The sequence below is a fragment of the Drosophila pseudoobscura genome, chromosome X (genome assembly GCF_009870125.1).
Source record: "Drosophila pseudoobscura strain MV-25-SWS-2005 chromosome X, UCI_Dpse_MV25, whole genome shotgun sequence".
In the NCBI taxonomy this organism is placed as follows: domain Eukaryota; kingdom Metazoa; phylum Arthropoda; class Insecta; order Diptera; family Drosophilidae; genus Drosophila; species Drosophila pseudoobscura.
In genome coordinates, this window is record NC_046683.1 from 48976776 (window position 1) to 49004363 (window position 27588).

General features: G+C 45.8%; 4 protein-coding genes across 6 annotated transcripts; 3 read left to right on the forward strand and 1 right to left on the reverse strand.

Moving 5' to 3' along the window:
• Window positions 1-467: 467 nt before the first annotated feature.
• LOC4812912 (uncharacterized) lies at window positions 468-5131 on the reverse strand. The gene is made up of 4 exons (XM_001353619.4): window positions 5000-5131; window positions 3864-4150; window positions 2930-3030; window positions 468-2784 (listed from the first exon to the last, which is right to left on the reverse strand). Exons 2-4 carry the CDS (start codon window positions 4127-4129, stop codon window positions 2477-2479), a joined length of 675 nt encoding a protein of 224 aa, XP_001353655.3. The 5' UTR covers window positions 4130-4150; window positions 5000-5131; the 3' UTR covers window positions 468-2476.
• A 2828-nt stretch (window positions 5132-7959) lies between these two features.
• Gad1 (glutamate decarboxylase) lies at window positions 7960-19447 on the forward strand. Of its 2 annotated transcripts, XM_015187518.2 has the most exons (9): window positions 7960-8192; window positions 8262-8415; window positions 9409-9477; window positions 12052-12288; window positions 14277-14845; window positions 14915-14982; window positions 16944-17022; window positions 17698-18042; window positions 18106-18279. In XM_015187518.2, the coding sequence occupies exons 3-9, from the start codon at window positions 9417-9419 to the stop codon at window positions 18277-18279; spliced, it is 1533 nt and encodes a 510-aa protein (XP_015043004.1). In that variant the 5' UTR covers window positions 7960-8192; window positions 8262-8415; window positions 9409-9416. The 2 variants fall into 2 exon arrangements, with proteins under 2 accessions (XP_015043004.1, XP_001353656.1); XM_001353620.4 differs by lacking the exon at window positions 8262-8415 and having other exon boundaries at window positions 18106-19447.
• A 236-nt stretch (window positions 19448-19683) lies between these two features.
• Window positions 19684-21550, forward strand: Faa (fumarylacetoacetate hydrolase). The gene is made up of 4 exons (XM_001353621.4): window positions 19684-19884; window positions 20203-20420; window positions 20485-21086; window positions 21157-21550. The coding sequence occupies exons 1-4, from the start codon at window positions 19798-19800 to the stop codon at window positions 21501-21503; spliced, it is 1254 nt and encodes a 417-aa protein (XP_001353657.2). The 5' UTR covers window positions 19684-19797; the 3' UTR covers window positions 21504-21550.
• A 189-nt stretch (window positions 21551-21739) lies between these two features.
• Window positions 21740-27346, forward strand: wit (wishful thinking). Of its 2 annotated transcripts, none has more exons than XM_033381640.1 (5): window positions 21740-22067; window positions 24171-24342; window positions 24422-24649; window positions 24717-25286; window positions 25348-27346. In XM_033381640.1, the coding sequence occupies exons 2-5, from the start codon at window positions 24285-24287 to the stop codon at window positions 27240-27242; spliced, it is 2751 nt and encodes a 916-aa protein (XP_033237531.1). In that variant the 5' UTR covers window positions 21740-22067; window positions 24171-24284; the 3' UTR covers window positions 27243-27346. The 2 variants fall into 2 exon arrangements, with proteins under 2 accessions (XP_033237531.1, XP_001353658.4); XM_001353622.4 differs by having other exon boundaries at window positions 24174-24342.
• Window positions 27347-27588: the final 242 nt, after the last annotated feature.

Below are 27588 nucleotides of genomic sequence, written 5' to 3' on the forward strand. Positions count from 1 at the left end.
CTTTGTGGAGTCGTGGCAAAATTAAAAAAAACTTAATTCAGTGTGATATCACAGGAGTCTGCACACAAGATTTGGTTGCTCTAGCTCTTATACTCCTTGTGGACAGATGGACATGCAGACTAAGCTATAATGACTCGGCTATTGATGCGGATCAAGAATATATATACTGTATGGATTCGCAAATGCTTGCTACTGGGTGTTACACACATTCAAATCCACTGCAAAGCTGATTAATTCTTGATAAATCGCGGTCCATCGAGGGTATTTATCACGACTTTACATATATCGCCCATTTACGACCTATGAAGATACGGAATTTGATGGCCTACCCCATTTCCTTTCCCACCCAAATGAAAGACTTTTGGTTTGTTCGTTTTTTCTTTTTTTTTGTGTTTAGAGGGGCTTTACAACATTTAACAGATAATAGATATATTTGCCTTTACTTTGAATGCTTGCTTTTGTTTTTGTTTTTTTTTTGTCAGTTGTTCGGTTACTTGTGTGGAATTGTCTTTAAATTTCTGATTTTCTTCGGGGTTATTTCACTCGCGGCATACATACTATATGGCATTTCAAGCTATTCAACTATGGTTCTTCCTATCTGCTATTTTATATAATCGTATCCACCCAACGCGGGCTAGATCGATGCCTCTTGCCTTGCCACAACAAACGAAAACAAACTGCGAAACGGTTTTCGGTTCGGTGTTGCAATTGTAATCGCAATTGATGATGATGTTTTTTATAGAGTTGATTATTAGTTAATCTGGTTTACAATAATGGTTGATATTATGGTTCCTTAGCCGCAGTATTCATGGCAGAAACGCAACGCCTAACACATATACATAAATGCAAGTGCATTGGAGTACGATTAGTAGTACGATTAGTATTTTGTAATTAGTGATTGATTAACGTGCTACACATCGATATACATACTGAAGCCGCATTAGGTTATCAATGAATGTGCTCTGAATAATGCTTCTTAAACTCCTGCGATATTCTCCATCTAAATAATCTCGTAATTATCGTTCGGTGCAATATATTGTATTATATATCATATATTATATATAGTATAGGTGCGCGATTAAGTATATTTAGATATTTAGACACTGAATACCCAAATCTCCATCTCCATCTATCTTTTTTGTATTATTTCTAGTAATTATTGTCAGTCACAGCGTCGCGTTTGACACAACAACGTGTGCTAGCCATTGACTAGGTTTTTCTTTGTTCTTTTTTGAATCGAAATAAGGATTAAGTTTAGCATAGTATTATTTATGTTATTTTTGTTTTAGGGTCTTATTGAACTAGTTGCAAGGGGGCTGGATGGTGTGGGCCCCCATTAAATTGACGCATGTCTTCCAGAATGCTTTTTGCTGTTGTTGTTGCTTGCTGAAATTGTCTTCCATTTCATACAATGCGAAAAAATGTCTTCCAAACACACAGATAATGTTAGCATATATGTTAAATATGTATATATGTATATATATATAGAATGATTTCTATAGTAATTGTAAATGTATGCGCGGGGTATTCAGGGTTCAGGGTTTTGTCCCGCCTTTGAGTTTGTGATTTGCAATCGCAACTCATTTTGTGTATAGATATATAGATATAGACCAATATCGTATTTATATTCATATTTATATCTGTAAGTGGCTGTAACCAACACTAAACTCTTGGTTAACGTGGCCGCTAATGTGACACATATAATTGATGCCTATCTTTTATTTATCTTTTTTGATTTGCCGATAATTTGTAAGCCAAAAAACTGAACAAAAACTGTTCGGATACCAACTTCAGATAGCCTCCTGCCTCCTTCGTAAATTGATATGCTGATTCCGTCAAAAAACAAAAAGGTCAATCAAAAGTCCGATGTGAGTTACGTTGAGTGTAAGTAATTGATTTACCACGATATGTTGTGTTTGTTGATATTAATTGGTTGTGTCTCCCTATTCCAATCACCTAATACTGTGGGTTGTGCCCCCACGCCGGATGCCCAAGGGATGAGTGATCCTTCTATCCAGCGTGGGGACACTGGAAGCCCTGCGTGATTCTGCTGTTGGATTCTCCTCCGCTTACTTCCTATATAGCTTTTCTTCTATAGTTACGTTTTTTATAATTGAAATTAATTACAAATTAATTGATTCGCATAGGGAATTTTCGAATTTTCGCTCTTCCTCCGGCTTTGCGCGTGATTCTTTCATATATATGCATAGTGCTTGTATTTTTGGTTTGTTTTTGTTTTTGTTTTTGGTTTTTGTTTGATTTACCTTTTTTCTATCGATTTTTGTTTGTTCTTTACAGTATTTCAACTAAACTCTCGCAACAAGATATGGAATATAGAATATATGTATATATAAAGACAACACTAGCACTAACTCAAGTCCAAAACGAAGAACAACAAAATGTTATATAACTTTTGAATTATATATATAAATTATTTGTGATCCAGCGCCTTCCATCGCACCTGGGGGTTCCCCTTTCAGGTGAAGAACGGCGATAGATCACAGTTGCACAATGACCCGCCATCGCCAGTCTTGCAGAGCGCCTTGCACAATTCGTTCCAGTCGGGTGTCGCCGTGGTCGTACCATCCGAGGCGGCCGCAATTCCTGCTACTGCCGCCAGGGATTCCCCGGAGCTGGGACCATGTGTGGCATTGCCTTGCACTGCACTGGCCTCCTTCCACTCCTTCTGCTCCTCCACCTCCTGCACCTGGCATGGACTGCAGCCGGACAGCGAGCGATGCCTTTGCTGGCAGAAGCTCGAACAGAGTCTATCGCCCACGTTATCTGCAAGGAACCGAAGGAACAGAAAGAAAATATGCAGACGGAAGAACGTTAGTTAGTCGGAGAATATCATAGGTGAATGGGATATATGGGCGATGGATCATATCGGTCTTTGGCTAGGGAGGATCGGTTCTAAATGGACACTAACCCCTTGGCAGTCCACACAGTTGCCCGCACTTGGCCGCATCAATTTCCGGTCTCAGGATCGTAGAATGGGCCTCGCCAGGCGTCGTAACGCCCAGGCCGGCTCTGTAATGGAAAATGGGAATATTTTCATAGTTTTTTCCTCGTTTTTTTTTGCAAACTCGTAAGAGTGGAAAGATTATCTTATTGCAATCAATATATTTCCATTAAAAATGTTCAACTATTATTCGTGATTTTGTTTGTAGTACTTTAATCTTTATGAAATTAGGTAAATCACTAGATATTGGTTTCATAGACGTGTGCTCTTATTTACAGCTCTTTGAATTTATTACTAAATATACCGGCCAGACGACGGATTTCGTAATCGAAACCATAACCATTATATACCTACTTTTATTGTATATTGTATAAATTAGAATTCGTTACAAATAAATAACTTTAAAAAAAAGACATCACATTTTTGTTTAGAGATCATAGAAATCTCAGTACTACAATTTTAGCTCTCGAACTAGTTTATTTTGAGATATCTAAGTGTTCGAGGACAATATATATGTATATATACAAACTTTGAGTATATAAAAGACCCTGGGTATACAGCGTAATTAATCACTCAAAAAAAATAGAAACACTTAGAGCTATTGACAGATTCACCGATTCAGATATGGGTACACCCGATCAGGTGTTGAGCACATAGTTTGCTTGACAGCCGCGATTACGGTGGGCTCTTCAGAGGCCTCACCCTCACTCGAAGTGCCGCCGCCGCATTCCACTGTCGAGTATTCACTTTCGAGTTTTCATTTAATTGTTATATTATCATCGTGAGTTCACAAAAATCACTTAAAGGAGGAACTTGTAAAAAAAATGTATCTCTAGCACTTCTTCATTTTAGAATCTTTTACATCCAAGGACACTTTGGATTTCTATCTTCCGAGACTTACCCGCAGAGCTCTTTGCACACCAAACTCCAATCCTGAACTACGCTGCTGGGTCGCGCGTCTTCAAGGATTTGGGCTGCTGTGGCCCTGAGAGCAGCAGCATCCCCCAAAGTATCCCCTGCTGCTACTGCTGCTGCTGCTGATGCAGTGCTTCTTAATGACGTCACAGAGCTTTGCGTCTGCGCAGAGCAGAGCAGGAGTCCAACAGCCAATGGCAGGACGACTCCAAGTCCATATCGCTTTCCCTGTCGGCTTCCCGGTGGCCACATGGTCGATGGCGCAGAGCTGGGCTACAGAAAGAGACGGAGGGTTAGGTATTGCTGGGGTTGCAAGCCTGAAGGAGGAGCTAAAAGAGTGGGGATTGGGTGGTTGGGTGGCTGGGTGGCTGGGGGCCAAGAGTCATGGCTGGCATATGTAATGGCATCTGTGGGCTGGAGCAGGCGGATCCAGAGGAGCAGGCTGTGGTCCGTACAATAGGAGCAATTGTGCTCGAAATGCAATTATCGCGCGCCCGAATGTAGGCTGCAAAAAGCAACCTCCTGGAGCCTCGTCCTGTGTGCATTGTGTTTCCGATTTCATGCGCTTGATTTACCAAACCCAAAAGGGTTATGTAAGCGCCATCGATTGGCGATTTTCCAGGAATCCCCAGAACGCCGTTTTCAAAGGATATTTCAGGGATTCATCCTTTGTTTCTGCTCTTGCTCCTATACTCTTCGCTCCGCGATAAGCAGGAGCTCCCATACTCTTCGCTTCAGCGAATGAACAGCAGAATAAACTCTTGGATAAACAGCAGGCCCGACTTTATTTTGTCAGCTTAATGACAGTCTAAATTGGTTCCCCAACTCCTGTTTCACTGACGGGACCGGCAGCTGTTGCCGCATGGAACTTTTTCCGCCAGTTCCGCCAGTTGAGAGTTGAGAGCGAAAGAGGACGCGTCGCAACGCCCTATCCAATCTTTCCGGTACTCGTCTCGCCGCCCAAAACGCCACCAGACCTATCACTGTTGCCCCCCACCCCCCCTCTTTGGGTGAGAGAAAAACTCCAAAGATTTTCGCCTATCTGGGTTACAGGGCCTATCTGCGCTACGTGCAAACACAGCCAGGTAAATATTTCATACCCATCGCTTCTATTCTACTCACTTTGATCCGTAATATTCCTTAAATTCACTTGACTTCTCTTCGCACTACCCTTTAAATGATCCTAGAGCGAAGTCTGCTAGGGCTATATATATATGCATAAAGTTGTCCGTTCCGAATGCCAGCAGTTGCTCAACTGAACCTCCAGGGAAATGGTGGCTAAAGTTAATAATAATATAGCTATTTTGATGGCTTTGTCGGCTGCCGCGATAGAGTCAAGTGCGAAGAGTGATTCGGATATGATATCGCAGATTTCCATCGCCATATGCCCTCTATTGTTCTCTCTGTCTAGCCATCAGATCGCCGATAAGAGATAATTATTATTGGTAGCTTTTGCCTCTGAAGTGGGGTTTTTTACTCCGATAAGCCAATAGCCGTAGGAGTGTTTGCTCTGCAATCGAGAATATTTGAGTGACACAAATGATGGATGGGACTGCAAGATGGTTAAGCTGGCAGTCAATGAGTCAAAAAGATAATACAGGTGGGTCTCCACAGGTATTTCGTAGTTAGCGAAGATATTTCTAGAGCATTCTTATCCCAGAAAGGGTAGTCTTTATTTGCCACATTTCAAAAGAATTCGAAATTATCAAAAAAAATTAGGGAAAATCCCGAAAAGTATATGCTAATGAACAGGTTCATGGAAGGATCATAGAATTCAATTGCAAAAGTGAGATACGAAAGGATGGACCATCAGATAGCATCTGCAGGAGATATTCCTTGATTACCGATACTTAAGCTTTTATCTTCACATATTAATAATAAGCATTCCTTCAATTATTTCATTAATTAAATAAAGTTTCATATTCATCTTGAATCTCTTATATGCACTTAACTCTTAGAATTGGTTAAATATAAATGGTCCCCGAGCACACTTTCGGGTAGATCGGTGAATAAAGAAAATCTGTGTGGATTTCTTAAGGAATTTCTCCCCAATATGAACTTTTCATACGAGAATGTAGTACGGCTTATAATTATTAGGTATAGTCCTAGTTCTATAAATGTACATAGCTACTATGGAAGACTCTATAGAGAATAATATGATCTACATACGAGTTTCGAGCTATCAAGTTTGATGTCTGTACCAGGGAAATCGGGGATTAGTGATGGATTTCTCACGATAGGGCTGGTCCAAAGAACGCCTTTTTGCGGGACTCTCGAAGAAGGCACGTTTGTTGTTTTGCTAGGATGATACATGGCTACATGATATAAAGTATAAAGGTATAAAGTATACAAAATTATACTTTCACTGCCACAAACTGAAAGAAAAAAATACATTTGTATAATTTCCAGATCCAAATACGAGCGTTTTGTCGGGTTAAGTCTCGCATTTGGCTCGTGTGCTACATCATTTGTGAGCGTTTGAATTGCTGGGTTGCGAAATCAGATCTACTTAAAGGTCAAAGCTCATTTATTATCTCATTTGCTAGCTCATGATGAGATTATACAAAGTGGTCCAAGGTCTAGTCCCCCTCTTTCGGGTCTTAATTATACTCTCAAATTAAAATGACATCCAATCTCAATGAGGTTTGCTGTTGTATTTGCTGTTGTAAGCCCTAAAATAAGGACCACCTTGTATAATTTCATCATGCTGCGACTGTCTTGCACTTATAGTATACGTAGAAAAGCTTCGATTGCGAATCAAAATTATAGTGTTTAAGTTCTGGATAAAGTTTTAACCATACAATATTATAGTCGTATCTTTATGAGTCACTATTCAATTTTTAAACATTAACCAAGAATTTTTAGCATCTTATGGCCCCATAATGGTAAGCATAAGAGAAACCTCTTTGGGTTGGGGATGGGATTCAGTGAAAAGAGTGAAAAGAAATGAAGCAAAGCAAAGTTACTTAAAAAGTTACTTATCGAGTGGCATCGCCGCCTCCGCATCGATGGGGATGACGCACGAGTTCCTCCTAGAAGCCTTTGCAAATCCTTTCCTGCAGCAGCAGCAGATGCTGCTTGCTGTCAGATAAGAGAGGGGGAGGTGGGAGGAGCTCTGGAGGGATGATGATGATGCTGATGGCCCCCACTCTGAGGGCAAATATTTTCACATCTCTCGTTGTTTTTTCGCTTTACCAGGCAGCTTGATGGACGTCATCTGGCATTTCGCTAGGCCCCTGCCCACCCCCATCTGCTACTCCCCGCATTTTCTCGCACCGCCCTCCTTTCACCCACCTCCTACCACACCCAATTACATAAGTGTTCTCCTATATGCGCGCTCAAACGTGGGCTTGTATGTGTGCGACCCTCGAAAGTATCCTACGAAATTCGTTCAGCTGAAAATAATGCAATTTCCCAACTAGATAAAGATATTTTCCTGTGGAAGGGGCGGGCTTTGACCCAAATTTAGACTTGCTCCATATAGTAACACGATTATATAGTAAATGTATATGGTATATGTATAGTATATACTATATGTAGGCAGCAAATGTGTTACGTACGGGGCCGACAAACAGCAACAGCAATTATGGAGACTTAGATTGCTTTCCCTCGATGCTCGTGAGGACCAACTCTCATAAAAAGTTGTGCGTTGTGGGGGCCATTGTAAATGTCAGAAACAGTGGCAGAAATTAGTTTGTTAATTAGCTTTTCATTCTGCCACGTCACAGGAGGAGAAAGGGCAGGGGACAGAGGGAGGAGGCCTGGACTCCCCATCCGCCTCCGCAGTCCTGCGCACATAATTTGGCTTTTCCTTTTTCCGTGTGTGTATCTGGTGCCCGCCCACTGCTGTAGCTCCGCCCACGCCATCAGCTCAACAAAGATGGTTGCCCCAAAAATCAATGACGTCACGAGCGGCATACCCATACACAGAGAGCCTTGAGAGAGAGCGCCAAACAGCTCTTCATCTCGCGCTGTTGGCGAAGGTTATGCAAGAGCTCCCTAGGTGTATCTGTGTGTGTGTGTGTTTGTGTGGGCAGCCATTTTGTTGAACGAACAGAAAAGCTTCGTAGGCGCCACAGACGCATGCCAAGGCTCATAGCTCCACAGATCGTCAGCGAGTGTAGGCTGCTGTCCTCAGATCCCAAGCTGAAAACTGCAAATTTCAAAAGAAATATAAATAAAATAGTATATTTATCAGAGTTCTATATATCCCCCATATTCAGTCGAGTATTTGCTCCGTCCCACGCGCGTGTGTTTTCATTTAATCAAAAGTGAAAGATTTTTTTTATTGTGAGTGTCGTTTGAAAGGATTTATGTAAGTTGTGTAGATTGCCTCTTAGATTCCACGTAGATCCAGCACCAAAACAATTCGCATTCCTCGCAGATCCATCTCAGAGATACTACTACTACTCGTACCAGACTCGATTCTCCACCTCATTTCTCGCACATTCCTTTCGTCCTTCACATCGCTGGCACCGCCACAGTAGCCAAAGTGAATTATCTAAGGCAATACATCGACGATATCCGCAGGATAATCGGTAAGATTCCTCAGACAAATACATTCCCTCCATACTGAAATCGTTGTTGGCTTTCCTTGGCTCTGATTTTGCCACCTTTTTGCGATTTTACGCCGAAACTAGTGACTTTTTTTTGCTTGTTGGCTCATTTATATTGAAATTGGCGATTTTTTTGCCTATGATTGTGTTCCACTAGATTTGAGTGTACCTAACTAGAAGGTTTGGGAGACCTTGTGGGAAAAAAGGCAGTGTGAGTGACAGAAATATACATGAACCACTAACCATGAACCATGAATTACTTAAGATAATCATTTTGGCGACTTTCGAATGAATTTGGCGAATTTTTGTATGGCAGCCGTGGTTACATAAGTCTCCAGGCACCCTCCAAGGTTTCCTCCATTAACTGCAGCTGTCGCGCTGTCTGTATCCCTATATACACTTTTGCATATACACAAACATATATACATATCTATATATATATCGAGGAAAAACAGAGGAAATTTGCTTAACGCTCACTGCGCAATAGCAGAAGGCGTCCCAATGGGAAGAGGGACACCGTTCCACTCCTCTTTCTGACTGGGAGGGGGGGGGTAAATGAAATCAGTGTGTATACCACCCACACTCCACCATTGCCCTTCAGTTGTCCTTCTGTCTATATGGCCCCCATCCGCCACCCTTCCACTACCGAAATTCCTCTATTTATTTACTCACTCATTGCATTTTCACACTCTAGACAAATTTTCGAAGGTTGTTTGTTTGTTTCTCCTCGATTATGCAATTTCTAGTTAGAAGAGGGAGAGGGAGAGTGTAGTAAGAGGCAGATTTATGTAACACCTGCTTTCAGTGGCCAGAGCTCTCTCTTCAGGGCCTACCCTTTAGGGTCTCCGATTGCATAACATTGACTATTCACTTCATTTGGCCGAACATCATTTGCCGCCTACTACGAGAGGGCCCTTCAACTGGTACTCCTCCCTTTATTAATGAATCGTTTTCTCTTTCTTTATACCATTGCAGAGGAGAAAATGTCGCTCAATCCGAACGGGTATAAACTGTCCGAAAGGACGGGCAAACTGACGGCATATGGTGAGTACAATTTACAAAGTAATTCAAACAGAAGTTGGAGTACTATGGTATGATATGATGTAAAAAAATATATTACAAGTCTATAGGATTCGAAGGGATATAAGCTTATCTTGAAAATCTGTATTATATCTTGGCAATATAGGAGGAATACTTACACTTATATAACATGCAATGGATCATACTTATTAGATAGTATAGCACTAGGTAACGGTGCTCCCCATACGAGGGCTGCCTTTTGTATTTGTAACCTAATAGTGAAGGGTCAACAAGATAACATTGAAAACGGGTTTATTCTTTTTACAAATATTCTCTAACCTATTTTCGCAGTTCTTTGGCCCATAGAAGGAAGTATCTCTAAACAGCGCTTCGTCAGCCTCAGTTTTTGCTCAAAAAATATGATGGGGGGCAATGCTTGAGAGTTCGGATTATCGTAGAAAAGTACAACTTGTAATTGGAGTTTAAATTTCCTCAATGCTTCTATGTTATGGTATTGAAATACCCAATCCCGTACAGCATTCGTTTTTTCCGGTACAATAACCGTTTTGGGACTATCCCCACGAGATTCGCTCTGCCGCCAAGGACGTCCAGTACTGAATTCGCTTAAGCACTTTTATGCATTGGCAACGAAGGGTCCTAATCAACAAAGGTTGAACTAAGTTTATCGAAGCATTCTTGTCTTGCCAATCCATGTCAAAAATCGTAGTACATGTAAATCATGACACGGAAGTTTTGATTTTTCAAACAAATTTTTGAATTATATAAAACGCGATGGTAGAAGAACAAGGTTTAGGCATGATTTGGCCACAATATGCCTAACTTTTAAATGGAACTATCAATTTTGACCTGGTTTTATTAAACATAGCCAACGGTACGGATTCAAAAGGCAACGTACAAGATCAAGACAGAGACTTTTTCGTATATTTAAAAGCTCGTAATACTATCACATGAAATTAAGATTCTGATGTATATCGGAGTCTAGCTAGATCCAAATATCATAAATAAAATATAAAATACATATATATATTATTACAAGAAAGGAATTTAATTTATATTTTCTGTGATTTATTTTTCCATGGTCTAACCAATTGGGAGATATTCCAAATATTTTCATATGAGCATTGCGTCTATTTAAGTAGCTTTCCATACCAGTAATTATTTACAGTTGTAAGAAAGTGTAGAAGAAACTATTAATCTCCAAAATTCATTTGCTTTTAGTTACTAATTAATTTTCCTCTTCGAAATGTTCTTTAGGTAGCCAAAATCGACCTCTAAATGGTTTACAAATGGCTAGCTCTCTGCCCATAACATTTCCCCCCAAGTTATACCCATGAACCGCACTGTCCTGTCTGTCTGCCAAAACCATTTACTAGTAATAATTCTGGCAAACATTGGTCCTCCTTCTACTCCTTCCTGGCATAGCTGCACACAAATCGCTTTTTGGCCGAGCAAATAATAAATGAGTGTTAAACCGACACTGCGACTGCGAGGCAAACAAAACGGGAGGTCTGCCAAGGACATGGACAAGGAGCTGGGCTGTCCAGAACACTCGTGTCCTTGATAAATGGCCTATGCACACTGTCCTACACTACCGTGTTTCGGCTGTTTTTGCTCCTGTTTTGGCTTCTGCTCCTGTTTTCATGTGTGCATTTGGCTTTGGTGGAGCGTGAAAGCGGGCCGACTGTTGCCTTGTAACAGATTTTCGACCGACAAACAGAGAGACAAACAGACGCGCGGCAGAAGTCAAAGGAGAAGCCACCACCATGCCCAGGTCCAGGCCCAGGCCCAGGCCCAGGACCAAGACCAGGACTCTCCCTGGCAGCCAGACGCGTGCACCAAATTGAAAACCCAACAAACATAAACCGTTTAGTCACAGGATATTGCGCACGCCTGAGAAGGACACAGTGAAATCCTGGTCGTGTGTGAAGCGTCTGTGCTTAATGCTTGCTCCTTCTGCAGGATCAGGGAGGAAGAGAGATGGATAGTCCGAAGGGTGGGCGGCTGCCTTTGACAGCCTGGCCATCGAGGCAGTCAAGCACATTAAATTTTATTTAACTTTTTGCCGTAAACTCGAGGAATGTTCAAAATTGCTACAATTTGTCGTGCAGCGACTGCTGCTCCTGCTCCTGCTGCTGCTCCCTGCTCCATTCTTCCTGCTTCTTCTACATTTGGTAATCATCCGCAACGTTAAGTTTTCCAATTGATTCCCGGGGAGCTACTGTTCCCATTTGCCTGGTGGCTTAGTGGCCAGACCTTAAGTCCCCGCACAAAGCCCTAGAAATTAATTGCAGCCACCGCTGGAGGATGACGCGAAGGACACGACCACCAGCTGGGTGCTGGCCTTGCCCTGCGCCACCCCTTGGAGGATGACCATAAAAAGCTCGTTATGAATCTCAGTCTGCCCCCGGAGGATCCCGCTTTGGACTCCCCTTAAATCATGACCATAATAATAGCCATATATCATGATAAGAGCGAGGGCCTGTCAGCAGAAGCGGGGCCACACGCTTTTCATATTTCCCGATAAGCGTTCACATTCACATTTTTCTTTCCTTTTTTATGTTCGCTCTTTTTTATCAGATCTCATGCCCACAACAGTGTCTGCCGGACCGGAGACACAGGAGTTCCTGCTGAAGGTAGTCGATGTGCTATTGGATTTCGTAAAGGCCACCAATGATCGAAATGAGAAGGTACTGGATTTCCATCATCCAGAGGACCTGAAGCGTTTGCTGGACCTGGAGGTGCCCGATCGGGCCTTGCCGCTGCAGCAGTTGATCGAGGACTGTGCCACCACATTGAAGTACCAAGTGAAGACGGGTGAGTTCGGCTATATCTTTTCCCGTGAATCCCCTTGAATCCTTATCGGGGGTCTCCTGTGTTTGCCCAGTCGCGGGCTAATCAAATTTGTTGCTGCTTAGCATATGTCCTCTGTCGGACGCGTGCCTCCGGACGATGCGGTCGCATTATGACACAAAGTGTGCAGCCTTCTAGATAAGCACATTAGCATATTGATGGCACTCTTCCGCCAGGCAGACAGACACAGAGGATGAAGCGTCAGACAAAGCCATTTTATGGCCCATTGAGCCATGGCCCAAAGCTGGTTTACACCTTTCAAAAACACTCGTAGTCCCTTTGGGCTGCCATCAATCATAAATCAGGGAAAGGGTTCCTTTCCCTTTTGGCTTTCGCAGCCAAAAGTCATTCGCACGTTTCGGCTCTCCTTTTTTTTGTTGTTGTTGTTGTTGTGCGTTGGTATACGATGAATGTCCTTGCTGATTTCATTTCATTGAAAATTAATGCCAGGGGCAGCTCCTGTGTGTCCTGTGTCTATGTCTCTCGCCGCACGTGACCGCAATTGTGTTTGGAGTATCGATAATAAGCGTATTTACTATACAAACCCCTCGTACTCCTGCCCAAACCAACCCCCGGAAGCTGTGGCCTTGTCTCGGAAGCAGGCGTTGCTTCCGCGATTTGGTTGCAGGAAATGGGACTTGCTCTGGCATCCTCCTTCCCCCTGTGGTTTACTGACTTTTGTGTGCCTAAAAATTGAATTAAAAGTGTACGCAATCAAGTCTGCCCGCTGAATAAACATAGATTGCATGGGAAACTTTTGGGAAAGGAGAATAATTAGGATGGGAGGGGGGGACTCCTTAGAAAAGCGAGAAAAATTCTTCTCTTTAAGGAGCTCCTCTTTTTTGCATCTTCTACCATTACGCCAGACTCCGATAAGAGTCCCATTTATGATCCTTAATCTCACATAATGTGCGCCCTGTCAAAAAGCAGGGAAGACGCGGCGGCAGCAACCTGATACGACAACATCATCCTCCATAAAAACAGGGGAGCTTTAATCAAAATCCGTTGTTATTTTCTGACTCGCTGCATTCCTGATCCTTTGATGCGAATGAATGACTGCCTCCTCAGTCCTGTGCCCAAAGTCCTGGCCGTCTGCTGTCTGCTGCTGCTGCTGCTGTCTGGGTCGAGGGTGACTCCTGCGCAAATTGAAATGTTTGAATGCCGACGCTCTGGCAGAGTCCTTGTTTCCTTGTATCCTTCTGTGTGTGTGTCTGTGTCTGTGTGTGTTTGGGTGGATTTAGCCTTGTGGGCAATGGGATTTTAATCACACGACTTATGGCACTCAAGATGTGAACTGACAGACGCCGAAGGGTTCAAGCTGGAACAGGGGGACGGACGGACAGCTTCCTGATGCTTTTCTGAAAGCATTCTCTGGTTCTTCGTGGGAGTTTTCCCCCCACAAATCGAAGCTCCTTCGAAAGTCCTACAATTAGCTACAATAAATGAGCAATTTATAGAGCTCTTCAGTCAGAGAAAAGTACAGGGATTACAGCACGAAAAAACTAAGATCCAGCCTCCATCGATTGGCCACCAGGACCTTGTGTGTGAGTGGCGTCTGCCCTTGAACATATGCACTTCCGTGGCGGCTGGCACTGGCACTGGCCCTGACGCTGACGCTGGCGTTGGCGGCCTTCCATTCGAGCCCAGTCAGCCGTGCTGCTTCGTTTTGGCCTTTGTTTCAGCCCTCGAATATATTTTTAATAAAACAAAAAAAACTGTGGCAGAATGCTGCCGGAAAGGAGGAATGGGGGTGATGGAGGAAGCTCCTGGCAATGGAAGCACAGCTGCCAGACACATCTGCTGTCAGCTTAGGGACATAGACAGACGGAGGCGACAGCCATGGCTAAAGGGAAAGCATTTTCAGCCACATTAAACACCCAAAAGGCGGCACAACATATCCCCCAATAGAGCTATTGGCGCTATAACCTCTTTTCTTATGTATAACCCCCCAGGACATCCACACTTCTTCAATCAGCTGTCCAATGGACTCGATCTGATCTCCATGGCTGGCGAGTGGCTGACGGCCACGGCCAATACCAACATGTTCACATACGAGATCGCCCCAGTGTTCATTCTTATGGAGACGGTGGTGCTGACGAAGATGCGCGAGATCATCGGTTGGTCCGGCGGCGATTCCATCCTGGCGCCCGGTGGCTCCATCTCGAATCTGTACGCCTTCCTGGCGGCCCGGCATAAGATGTTCCCCAACTACAAGGAGCATGGCTCTCGGGGATTGCCCGGAAATTTGGCGATGTTCACCTCGGACCAGTGCCATTACTCGATCAAGTCTTGCGCCGCCGTCTGCGGCCTGGGCACCGACCACTGCATTGTGGTGCCCTCGGATGAGCATGGCAAGATGATTACTTCGGAGCTGGAGCGATTGATCCTCGAGCGCAAGGCCAAGGGCGACATACCCTTCTTTGTCAATGCCACCGCTGGAACCACTGTCCTTGGGGCTTTCGATGATATCAATACCATTGCGGACATTTGCGAGAAGTACAACTGCTGGATGCACATCGATGTGAGTATTCTTCACTGGGGGATTGCGGTTGGGATATTCAAATGAGAATCGGTTCTGTTTCTTTTAAAGGCTGCTTGGGGCGGCGGTCTGTTGATGTCTCGCAAGCATCGTCATCCCAGATTCACTGGCGTTGAGCGGTAAGTAGAAGACATCCAAGAGGTCAAAGACTGTTCTTCAGACTTCCTCAGAGCTCATATCATATCCTTTCACTTCATAGAAGTTCCTCGACAATCCTCTGGGCCCGCTTCCCTTTTGTCCAAAGCAATTGTCAAGCTCATTCATCATCCTTCGTGGCAGGAACTCGTGTGCCTTGGGGCACCCTCATCTTTTGCCAAGTCAAAACACAAATTGAAATCTCCGCTTGGGTTTGGGTTTTTTGTAGGATGAATTTAAATCTAAATGCTCCCAAATGGCCCGCATCGCTCAGCTCTCGGCCGAGTCGTCTCCCCCTCGTGCAGAAAATCAACTTCAACATGTGGGAAAAATCTCAATTTGTCATTTAGTGCCTCCATCAGGTGTTCAGAGCTTACAGGGATTACAACGACCCAGAGCCGAGTGCCGAGTGCATTTTTGGGCCAGACAAACAAATGAACAAAGTGGATTTTGAACCAACCCGTGTTCTACCAACCCGCGACCTCCAGGGGGTGGCACGGCATGGGCATGAATGGGTGGGCATTACTTACGCAACAATTACGACAAACAATGCGAGTGGCAGTGGCTGGGCGAGTGGCAGAGTGAGGGAAAGTGATTCATCCCCGAGGAGAGGAATTTTTAATTTTAAAGTTAAAACCTGAAATGCACTTTAGCACCAGACCCATTCCTGTCCTGAATCCATTCCTGAATCCATCTCCAGTCCCACCTCCGACTCCGCCTTAAGAGAGGGCTTAGGCAAATGTGGCAAGTGCAGCTGTCGTTCGTATTGACAGACTGCGGTCAAGCAGGAACAGCCTAGCCTTAGCCTCCTTAAAACACTTTCAAATTGATTGCCTCCTCCCATCTTTCATCCATCCATCACCCACAATAATGGCTCCTAATGCCAGCGTCGTTGTGGCATGCAAATTGAGGCTCTTAATTGAAAGGCTCTCAATGCGAATTAATCATTAAAATGCCCATACAGCTGACAAGTTGCGTTGCGGCATTTTGGGGGCTTACAGAGCCCTGATTAATGGTCCTTTATTGGGTGCAGAGGATGAGGGAACCTCTTAAATTCGCTGAGTTTCAGTTTGAAAGAAGTTTCTTAAAACAATTGAAGGGAAATCTCATCTGTAGCCCAATCGCCACATGCCGCCGCTCAATCACAAAACATATGCGGGAAGAAAGACAGTTCGGGCTTTATTGAAGGCTGTATCGACTATGCGGTTACCCATTCAGGGATCTATTGAGTGCTTATATGATCCACGTTATGGCTGGATAACTTATATTCATAAAGAGATTAAAAGATTACTTATGATACGTTTTTTCTGTGATTAGAGGCACGGATAATATTAATGACTTGTCTTGTGTAATTTTAATATTTGTTCCACAACTATGACAATTGATATTTAGGTGGATAAAAACTTGATCCATTAATTAAATTACAGTTCCATATCTCAAAAATTGTAGGGGGCATTATATTTTCTTGTTTTTATAAACCAATGTTTTGGTTGCAAAGAAGATTCTTATACCCAATATACCCTCGAATTCCCACCAGTAGAGGGCACAAAAACCTGAAGCACACTTCCAGGCACTCCATAAGGATCATGTTTATAGACACCCACCCACCCACACACCCACCGGGTGAGGCTGGGAGGCAGGCAGCAAGCTGTGGCGCACCCACATAACTGTAAATAGCTCCCCCAGGGATGTTTAGCTGTCAACCCTCCCCGAGTCCTTGCCCCGAGGGTTGTGTCTCTCGCTTTTGAATTCAATTAAAGTGCTGCGGCCTGAAATTGCCACAATTTATGGCACTTGCCGTGGAGAGACCTCCCCCATTTGTCGCACAGCGGGGCTTGTGGGATGGGGTGGGTAGCGCTAGCTGCCACAGTGTGGCAGCTTAGTGTTAATTGTTTGTAATTCGTAATTGAATGTCTATTTACGAATATGATTTGACTTTTTGCAGCGCCGATTCGGTCACCTGGAATCCACACAAGCTGATGGGAGCCCTACTGCAGTGCTCGACCATTCATTTCAAGGAGGATGTAAGTAGATCTATAATATATATAAATAAAGAAGAGATTATATAAAATGTATAGGGATACTGTGGAGGAGATAAAAATAGTTTATTTGGGTTTTATAATTACACAAACTATGAGCACCTCGTTTTGGAGAGCTATAGACACATCTCTGAATCCTTTTGGCTTGGGATATGATATGAAGGCGATATCGTATACAAATACAACAATTTCCTTGACTTTTTCAGCACAACCCCATATTTAAAGTACCATTTTCCTGCCCCACAACCCCAGAACGATACCCGACATTCTTTTGGATACACATTGAACAATGTTTGTGCAAAGAATTCCAATTGTGTTTCGAACAATTACTTGTTATTCTTCATTCCAAACAACGAACGAGACCAGACGGACCGATAGACAGACAGACAGACAGGGGTTGTCGCACACACAATGAAAAGCGTAATGAAATCTTTGACAACCCTGGTGGCTCGGGGGCCACATGCGCCAAGTCACCCTCCTTCAGTCCGTCCTTCCTCCGATTTTTTACATTCATTGCAATATGTTGCCATCGGTCACAGTTGCGTCTTTTGGCAGGCGGGAATTTTAATTAAAATTTCAACTTGACTTATGGCCAGAGGGAAAGAGGGAAAGAGAAAGGCCGAAAAGGATTCCATTCAATATCGATTTTGCTTTCTATAGGGCCTCCTCATCAGCTGCAACCAGATGTCGGCGGAGTATCTGTTCATGACCGACAAGCATTATGACATTAGCTACGACACTGGAGACAAGGTGATCCAGTGCGGGCGCCACAACGACATCTTCAAGCTGTGGCTGCAGTGGCGCGCCAAGGGCACCGAGGGCTTCGAACAGCAGCAGGACCGCTTGATGGAGTTGGTCCAATACCAGCTGAAGCGCATTCGCGCCCAGTCCGATCGCTTCCATCTGATCCTGGAGCCAGAGTGCGTCAATGTATCGTTCTGGTATGTGCCGAAGCGGCTGCGGGGAGTGCCCCATGATGCCAGAAAGGAGACAGAGTTGGGAAAGGTAAGCTCACCTCAAAAAGATATCCAAAGGTTTGGTGGAATAACCCCTATGATCTCTCTGCAGATCTGTCCTATTATCAAGGGACGCATGATGCAAAAGGGCAGTCTGATGGTGGGCTATCAGCCTGACGATCGACGACCCAATTTCTTCCGTTCGATCATCTCATCGGCTGCCGTCAACGAGGCGGATGTGGACTTTATGCTGGATGAGATCCATCGTTTGGGCGATGATTTGTAAGCGGTTCTCAGAATGGAATGATAATGGTAGATCATACAAAAAGCATATCAAGGAGACCGCGAAACGAATCAAGAAAGATCATCAGAGTTCAATGTTGAATGTAAATTTGTTTGTATGTATCTATAAAGTGTTACTAGCTGTTCCTTTTCCGATTCTTCATTCCGTTACTGTTATACGTTAACCGTTATCCCAGTGTGTGGGCCAGTGTTGGAAATTTTCATATAATCGAAACCTGTTAATGCGAGCGTTTGTTTTTTTTTTTTGGTAAAACTATATCTAAAACCGATATTAAAATCGAAAAAGATTCAAGAAAACTATAAGTATACAATATTTGAATATCTATATGTACCACCACAACACGCACCACCAGAAAACACGGAACACGGTCCCATAAACCCACATAATACCTATGAAACGATATACATATATTTACTGTTGGAAAATACTGTTGAATGGTTAATCGAACGCTATCTTAACATATCAGGAAGATGAAGAAGGAGAGGGTTCCGTTTGATTCGTTATGTTAATCGTTTGATCTATTTTGCGGAGAGAAAAGTTACCTACTATACTCGTATAGAGACGTTGATCTATGGCCATGCGTACCTTTATAGAGAGACCTGTGCTTGTTACTTAAGAAGAAACTGAAAGAGGATCTGGGGACACCCACATCCTTAGATCGTATCTAGTCCAATTATCGAACTGTGCTATATACTCGTCTAGAGAATTAAATACGTATAAACGAATTAGTTGGAGTTTAGTTTCCCATATCCAAAAAGTCAATTAAACTCAATTACAAATGTTGGACTGCCTATTCTTTTCTATGAGTTCCCATATTCTTTCAAATTCTGTTAGTCCAAAGGAAGGTATAGGAAAAGTCAGAGAAGGGATTCGAGACCACTCCATGTACACAACTCAGACAAATCATATACAACAACAAAAGAACACGAATCGTTTGTCAATTCAATATAAATAAAGATAAATCAGATCAAAGATAAAGGATATATATTATACATATGTATTGTATTTTAAATGTGTTTTAACTAAGTTTATCCAGTACAAGAGATATACTATGTGTAGATCAGATATTGGTATATATATATCATGAGTCTCATTTAATGTATGTTTAAATTATTGTATATGTATGTGCAGATCCCAAAACAAGAGCAAAACAAGAATTATTCCAACATAAAAATATAATTATAAATGGATATATTATATATATATATATATAAACGAATGATAAATCAAAATAAAAGTAACCAAAGCGCAGAAAACAACTCTCTGTTCATTCACTCTCTCATGATATTTCTCTTAGTCGTTTGGGGGCTTGGTTTCGTTAAGAGAAACGCGTTAGATCTGTTTGGAGAGCACTCAACATATATAAGGCCGATCTTGAAGGGGAGCCCGCTCATTCGTTCTTTCTTGTTCGCTCTGGCTCCGCGCACATTGCTGGTCGTCTGTTTCAGTCTACTGATCCGCTCCTACCTTCCAAAGTTCTCCAGTTTCAGTGCTTCAAAGATGCCCCAGAGTTTTGTGCCAGTGCCAGCGGGAAGCGATTTCCCTCTGGAGAACCTGCCCTATGCTGTATTTTCCACCCAAAGTAATGTGAGTACCGCAAATGATTAAAACCATTAAAACCAAGGAAAATATTAAAGATTTATGTTGGTTTTTTCTCAAGTTCAACCATTTTCCATGTGACTTTGAGCCAGTTCTAGATTTCGCTTCGTTCTAGAACAGAAACCACTTTGGGGCATAACATTTGCATACATCATCCGACAAACAAGTTTGTTTAGGAAAACAATATGCTAATCTCAACTCAAAATAACTTATAAAACACATCGTACCATCCTAGCTCTGATAAGACCTCATATCGTGTCTGAATATCGTAATTAAAATCACTCTCCCTCTCTCTCTGGTCAACAGAAAGCTCATCGGTTGTGCGTGGCCATAGGAAATCATGTCCTCGACTTGAAAGCTGTCTCCCAATTATATCCACCCACCGTGCAAGCGAGCTTGCAGGCGGAGACTTTGAACGCCCTCATGGGCTTGGGCCACGAAGCTTGGGATGTGGTGAGGACACAGACTCAGAAGCTTTTGCAGAAGGGTTCGGAACTGGATCAAAATGTGGACCTTAAGGAAGCGTAAGAAAAGAACAGTTGGAAAAAGCTCTCGCTATCCTTAACAAAATTTCATATTCCATTTTAGTGCAATCATCGCTCAGTCAGAGATTAGTCTGCATCTGCCCGCCCAGATTGGGGACTATACGGACTTCTACTCGTCCATCCATCATGCCACCAATGTGGGCATCATGTTCCGTGGTCCGGATAACGCCCTCATGCCAAACTGGCGGCATCTGCCAGTGGGCTACCATGGTCGGGCCAGCTCTGTGGTCGTCTCTGGGACACCCATCCGTCGTCCTCTGGGACAGACGCTGCCCGAGGGCGCCGAGAAGCCTGTGTTCGGGGCGTGCCGTCTGCTGGACTTTGAGCTGGAGATGGCCTTCTTCATTGGAGGTCCCGGCAACCGGTTGGGTGAACCCATCCGCGTGGACGAGGCCTGGAAGAATGTGTTTGGTTTCACCCTGATGAACGATTGGAGTGCCCGGGATATCCAGAAATGGGAGTATGTTCCACTGGGGCCATTCACGGCGAAGAACCTTGGCACCACCATATCGCCGTGGGTGGTGCCAACGGCTGCCTTGAAGCCGTTCCTGCTGGACAACTTCCCCCAGGAGCCGGAGGTCCTTCCGTATCTGCGCCAGAGCGTGCCCTTCAACTTTGACATCAATTTGGAGGTTTCCCTGAAACGTAGGTACCAAATGGATGAGAGTCCTGAGTACTGGGCTTGATGTGGGGATCCTTTCGTTCTTACTTCCAGCTTCGGATCAGAACGAGGCCCTCATCTCGAAGTCCAACTTCAAGCATCTGTACTGGACGCCACTGCAGCAGATTGCCCACCACACGGTCACCGGCTGCAACCTGCGACCTGGCGATCTGATGGCCTCCGGCACAATAAGTGGAGAGACGCCTGATTCGTATGGCTCCCTCTTGGAGCTGTGCTGGAAGGGCACTAAGAATGTGGAGCTGCCGGGCGGCAAGAGCCGCAAGTTCCTGCAGGACTACGACGAGGTCATTATCCGGGGTCACTGTGAGAAGAACGGCCTGCGCATCGGATTCGGGGAGTGTGTGGGCCAAGTGCTGCCCGCCCACCCCCTGCCGCAGTAGGGTTTAATGGAATCTCGTTGAATAAAAGCCAAAATGCGAAAGAAAAACATGCTCAACAAGTGCTTTAAAGCTCTCTTTCAGCTGCTCCCGAAAATGTTGCTCTCACACTCGAATTCACGCTCTCCTCTCTCACGCCCCAATCGCTGATTCTGTCATTCCATGCTGCTTCGTAAATACACGCATGCCTGTTTCTTCAGCCCCAAACGAATGGCATTCGGAGAGAGCAAAAGCAAGAGCAAGAGCAGAGACGACAACGACGCCAGAGACAGGCCGAACGCAGTGGCTCCCGCATTCATTTACTTCGAGCGGGCGAAGGCGGCCAAACGAACATCGAGCGGCAAACGTCGGCGCGGCCATCCAGCAAACTAGTTTAAAGCACCATAAAAAGCCCCAAAAGCCAACAACGGCGACGGAGAGCAGACGCGACTGGCGCCGGGGCCCCACCAATAAAGTTTGCGGCTAGTGTGTTCATTTTCTTCAGTGCAACAAATTAGTTAATAAAACTACGGAAAATCTCTATTGAGTGCAACTGCAGTGGGGAAGAGCATGCTCTGAATTCCGAGTGTAAGTGCAGGTGCAGCAAAAAGTTTTCCTGTTTGTGGATACGTTCAAGTTTTTCCGCAAACAACTCGAGAAAAATGTCTTGGAAAAATCAATTTTTTAGTCGTCTCTGTGCGCACGCACACCAGCAGAAACACACATAATACACTCTCACAGACAGTTGGCGGCGACGGCCACCCACCCTGGCAAATAGAGCGAAGAGAGGAGAGAGGAGTCAACAAGAGCAGACCCCTGAGACCCATTCACATTCACTTTGCCATTATCGTTGTTGCTGCTGCTGTCTTGCTTGCACTTTTGTGTCTCGCATTGATTTTGCATGTCGCATCGCGTCGTCAGTAGTCGGTAGTCAGTCTTCGTTCGAATGTCGCAATTGAAAAATGCAGCCAAACCAATGCATATTGAATAGAGGGTGAGGCGTTCTCAAATTGGCTGCGTGCAAAGATTCACGTAACGAGATAATTGGGTAACCGGGGCTACCTTCCCTTTTATTTACCTTGGCCAAACGAAGATGAACCCCGAAACACTCTCACGCACTCATACACACACACACACGCACTCACACACCAAAGCGTGGACATGGACAAAATGCACACGCAAAAAGTTAATCAGGCCCCAACAACAAATGCAGCAGCAACGAGAATAAACGCAGCGCATAGAGAACAGAGCTTCACCGACACTTGCATACCCTTTTGCGGTCCAGTAGTCAAGAGTGGGTCTTAACAACTTCTGAATCAGAGATACTCCACGTTGGACAGGGTGGCGAGCAGCATTTGCAATTAACTGGCGCCGTCGGCTATCGTGCGGGAGCACCCGGCGGCTCTTCGAACCACCCCACACTACCGCTCCCCTCGCTGACAATCACCAGCCCCACTTGAGACAGCGCCAGCAGAACCTGTTTTGGCGCGGCAGAGAGTTGCTGCTCTGCTCTCTTTGGTGTCTGCGCCTGCGCTAGAGGGGTGAGAGAAGCTAGCCGGTCGATGCGTGCTGAACGAAAGGGGGGACGCACTCACTCTGGGGCGATAACGTCCAAAAACAGAAAAACAAAAGTTGGGCAATGAGAGAGAGCGCACAGAACTCCAAAGATCTCGTTTTACTCAATTCGTGTGGTGTGTGGTTTGGTGTACCCACGTCCAAGAAGTCCAAAGGAGGGACTCCTGGAATCTCGAGACTTGAGAGCAGGAAAAGTAACGCAAATTTAAATTGCCTTTCATCACGGTAGATCTTAATCGAAGTCCCAGTCCCTAAACTACTTCTCTTACTTCTTACGAGCAGCTCTTGTAGGTCCTCAGATCTTAGGACGGGAAAGGGGTAGAGCTTTTCATTCTTTAATTGAATTCCAAGAGCATGAATAGAAAGCTCTAAAAAGTAGCTGATTGGGGAGCGATTTGATAATCGTATACAAGCCTCCTTATCGGACAAAATATTCCTATCTCGCTGGAAATTTCATGCTCCGTCACCCACAATTAACCCAAATGTCGGCCCAATGCAAATCACTCACCATACACACACACACAGAGGACAACATATATACTCTATATACAGTGGGAGAACGTAATAAGCTCAACCATCCACATAATTAATGCTTGCAAAATTTTCTAATCAGCGTCTCGAGTGGGCGACAGAAGGAAGAGGAAGAAAGAAGAGGAGACTTGCTTACCCCTTACCCTGGGCCCCTAGGGACATATCAGCACTGTGCCAATCTATTGCCAATCCCTCTGGATTTGGGTATCCCCTAGTCGAGGTCGTCTCCATTCGAAATGGTATTGCATAGACAGGCGGCGCCTGGTTCCGAATGGGTTCCAAAGTGCAGCCGCGTTCCCTCCAGTGACTGGAATTGTGGGTGTGGGGGAGCGTGAGCGTGAGCGTAAGACGACACTCGGTAATAGGCGCTGGTTGGAATTAAAATTTATCTGGGTCCGGCATTATCGGTTCGCCCACGGCTTGATAAAGTAGCTGAACTTGCAAACTCCCATCGCATATTGATACACAAGCCAAGGGAAGGAGGGCTAGCGGGGAATGAGGAGGGATCGTACTGGATCGCAGACTATTGATAATTCTTATGGTTGCGTCAACAACAATATTTATAAAACATTTTCGATATTTCAGCAGTTTTATTCACCCACAAAATGCCGTAAATTTTGAGTGTTGTGGCACCGAATCGATAAAATCGATAGACCTTAAAGACAGGCACCACAAGGAAGCTATAAGAGGATTTCCAAAATGAATCGATTTACATGGAGCTGGTTGCTAGTGGCCCTGGTCTCCTTGGCCAGGAGCTGTAAGTATTCGATAGATCGAAGTTATATATTCCATTATATCTTCTAATGGAACCCTCTCTCTCTCTATCTTTCGAATAGCACCTGTTCCCAGTCGGCAGTACAGCTGCATGAGCTACATGGAGAACGATAACTCCCTGCACGACGATGACTCCGAGCAGGACGATAGCGGGGAGCTGCTGGGGGAGCAGCAGCTCGAGCCCAGTGCAATTCCTAATCAGCCGCACAGACGCAGCTGCTCCGAGGGATACACCTTCTGCTTTACCCTGTGGAATCAGAGCTTGAATAGCACGAGTATACTCAAGCAAGGTGAGTGTCCAAAGAGACATAGAGACATACCTCATCCCAATAAATCTATCGATTGCTCAATCCACAGGCTGCTGGAAGGACAACACTGACCGAAACTCCATCTGCAATCCGTCGGAGTGCATCAGCACAGCCCCCACGTCGAGGACCAGCTCTTTGTACTATTGCTGCTGTTCGGGAGATGTGTGCAATACGAAGTTTTCTGTGGTGGAACCCGCACCCCTGGAGCTGGGCTCCAACGATATCCGTTCCCCGCTCACCAATCTGGCGACGACCAAGCAGCACCAGTCCTTCCTGGCTGGCACAATGCTGGGCGTTGCTGGAGGAGTCACTGCCATCATGATTGGCATCTTCCTAGCCGTGCAGTATTGTCGGGGGCCCAAGGAGAAGCCGGAGCCAGAGGAATCCCCTCTGGCACCGTCGGGACCAGGCTACAGTTCTAATCTGCGAAATGTGGACAACATGAATCTAATTGGAATGCTAGGCAGTGGAAAGTACGGGACTGTCATGAAGGGTCTGCTGCACGACCAGGAGGTGGCTGTAAAGATCTATCCCGAGGAGCACCATCAGTACTATGTGAATGAGAGGAATATATACGCTTTGCCCCTGATGGATTGTCCGGCTTTGTTGAGTTACTTTGGTAAGAAACCACCACTGGGAGGTGCGACAGCTCCATTTTTATAGGTATTTTACTCTTTTAGGATACGATGAGCGCTGCACCATGGACGGACGGATGGAGTACCAGCTGGTGTTATCGCTGGCTCCATTGGGGTGCCTTCAGGACTGGCTGATAGCCAACACCCTGGACTTTTCCCAATGCTGCGGCATGCTACGCTCCATCACGCGCGGCATCTCCCACCTGCACACGGAACTGCGGCTGGGGGACCAGCACAAACCCTGCGTGGCCCATCGCGACATCAATACGAGAAACGTCCTTGTCCAGGCCGATCTTTCGTGCTGCATTGCCGACTTTGGCTTTGCTCTGAAAGTGTTTGGGTCCAAGTACGAGTACAAGGGCGAGGTGGCCATGGCCGAGACGAAGAGCATCAATGAGGTGGGAACGCTGCGCTACATGGCCCCAGAGCTCCTGGAGGGAGCCGTCAATCTGCGAGACTGCGAGACGTCCCTCAAACAGATGGATGTCTATGCGCTCGGACTCGTTCTCTGGGAAGTGTCCACTCGCTGCGCAGACTTTTATGCCGCTGGACAGATGACGCCGCCCTACAAGGCCCCATACGAGCAGGAGGTGGGATCCCACCCCAGCTTCGACCAGATGCAGGCGCTGGTGGTGCGACACAAAGCCCGACCGCTCTTTCCCGCCGGCTGGGGAGGCGGTGCAGCTGCCAAAGTGGTGCGGGACACCTGTGAGGATTGCTGGGACCACGATGCGGATGCCAGGCTCACGTCGCTGTGCGCCGAAGAGCGGATGCAGGAGATGTCGGGACTAAAGCCACGTCTACAGGCCCAGCCGGCCAGTCCGCTGCTGAACACCAACAACCTGGCGTCGCCCACATCTCTGGAGCAGGTGAATCTGACAACAACGACGACGACGGCAGCTGCAGTGCATCACCAGATGAACTCGGACACGGCGGGACTGCTCCAGCCGCCGCCCAACCAGCAGCTGCCGACGGAAAAGAATCATTTGAGCTACACGCAACAACAGCTCCAGCCGTACCAGGGTAGGAATCCTTGCCAGGAGCGGAATCTAGCGCCACTGCCACTGCGACCGCCGCCGGTGCTCGTGGAACGAAGCAAGAAGCACAGCTTCCAGACACAGCCCCAGGAGAACAGTCTATCCTGCCTGGAGCACGATGTTGGTGTGGAGGAGCTGCTGCCGCCAGGCGGCGGAGGCCCCCCTGCCCATCACCACCAGAAGAATACCAACACAAATTCCAGCCTGGGGCAGGGATTCCCCAAACAGCAGAACACGGACCACAAGCTACGCGGCTGGCACGGAGTCCGTGCGCTCATCCACAAGAAGCTCTTCCGCAAGGAGCACGCAGAGGAGCTGTGCCGCCAACTGCAGCTGGGGGAGGAGAAGTCGAACCTGGTGGCAGCACTGAAAGCGGGGGGCGGCATGCGACGACCCAACAATCTCGACCTGAGCCCCCGTCAACCGCTGGATAATAAGTCCATTCCCGTGCAGTTGCGGAGCGCGGAGCAGCGGAGTGGCACTCCCGCCCATATTGTGCCCCGATCACTGTCCAGCAGCCTCATTAAGCACATCAATAGCAGTAGCAGCACCACAACCACGAACAACAACTGCATCCTGAGCCATGGGAACGAACTGCAGACCCTGACGCGACCCTCCTCCAAGCGTCGACCGGGTCACCTGCGCACAAACTCCCTTCTGGTGACTAGCCAGACCCAAGGCCAGGGACTTCCCACGGAGCAACAGATGCGCCGCCAGCATAGTTTGGAGGTGTTCCGGGAGGTCTTCAGCGGCCGAGGGAGCAGCGAGCGGCTCAGGGATCCCGCGGAGCGTGTGAAGACCCCTGGGGATGTGCCGCCATCGGTGCGAAAGGCCAGGGCCAGTAAGACCCTGAGTCTTTACGATGATCGGATGATGGACTCGTCGCTGCTTAATATACTCTAGCATGAGGAGGTTCTGCTGCTGGAACTGTAAGGAACTCCAGACTGGAGGGGCAGCAGAACACGGACGAAACGGAGGGCAGAATCATATCTCATCCTCTCATCGAACACACATATTCAACGACAGCCATACTCGCAGGAGACTCGACGACTCGAACCGCTTCCTGGAAAAGATGTCTTCTGAACGAACAGATGAAACATTTATTTTTTCACCATAGCTAAAGGAGCAGCTCCACCCGAGGACCTGTATTGTATATTTAGATGTATTTTTTCACCAATCATCCTAGCGAGTAGTGCGGCAAACAACCAAAGTCCTTATAGGTTAGATCTGAATAGAAATGGTACGGATA

Coding starts and splice junctions, on each gene's coding strand:
- LOC4812912 (XM_001353619.4), bottom strand. CDS start 4,129: ATGTGGCCACCGGGAAGCCGACAGGGAAAGCGATATGGACTTGGAGTC. Junction 3,031..3,863: donor GTGTGCAAAGAGCTCTGCGG/GTAAGTCTCGGA, acceptor TTTCCATTACAG/AGCCGGCCTGGGCGTTACGA. Junction 2,785..2,929: donor ACTGTGTGGACTGCCAAGGG/GTTAGTGTCCAT, acceptor GGTTCCTTGCAG/ATAACGTGGGCGATAGACTC.
- Gad1 (XM_001353620.4), top strand. CDS start 9,417: ATGTCGCTCAATCCGAACGGGTATAAACTGTCCGAAAGGACGGGCAAA. Junction 14,983..16,943: donor AGATTCACTGGCGTTGAGCG/GTAAGTAGAAGA, acceptor GACTTTTTGCAG/CGCCGATTCGGTCACCTGGA. Junction 18,043..18,105: donor AGGAGACAGAGTTGGGAAAG/GTAAGCTCACCT, acceptor ATCTCTCTGCAG/ATCTGTCCTATTATCAAGGG.
- Faa (XM_001353621.4), top strand. CDS start 19,798: ATGCCCCAGAGTTTTGTGCCAGTGCCAGCGGGAAGCGATTTCCCTCTG. Junction 19,885..20,202: donor TATTTTCCACCCAAAGTAAT/GTGAGTACCGCA, acceptor TCTGGTCAACAG/AAAGCTCATCGGTTGTGCGT. Junction 20,421..20,484: donor AATGTGGACCTTAAGGAAGC/GTAAGAAAAGAA, acceptor ATTCCATTTTAG/TGCAATCATCGCTCAGTCAG.
- wit (XM_033381640.1), top strand. CDS start 24,285: ATGAATCGATTTACATGGAGCTGGTTGCTAGTGGCCCTGGTCTCCTTG. Junction 24,650..24,716: donor CACGAGTATACTCAAGCAAG/GTGAGTGTCCAA, acceptor CTCAATCCACAG/GCTGCTGGAAGGACAACACT. Junction 25,287..25,347: donor GGCTTTGTTGAGTTACTTTG/GTAAGAAACCAC, acceptor TTACTCTTTTAG/GATACGATGAGCGCTGCACC.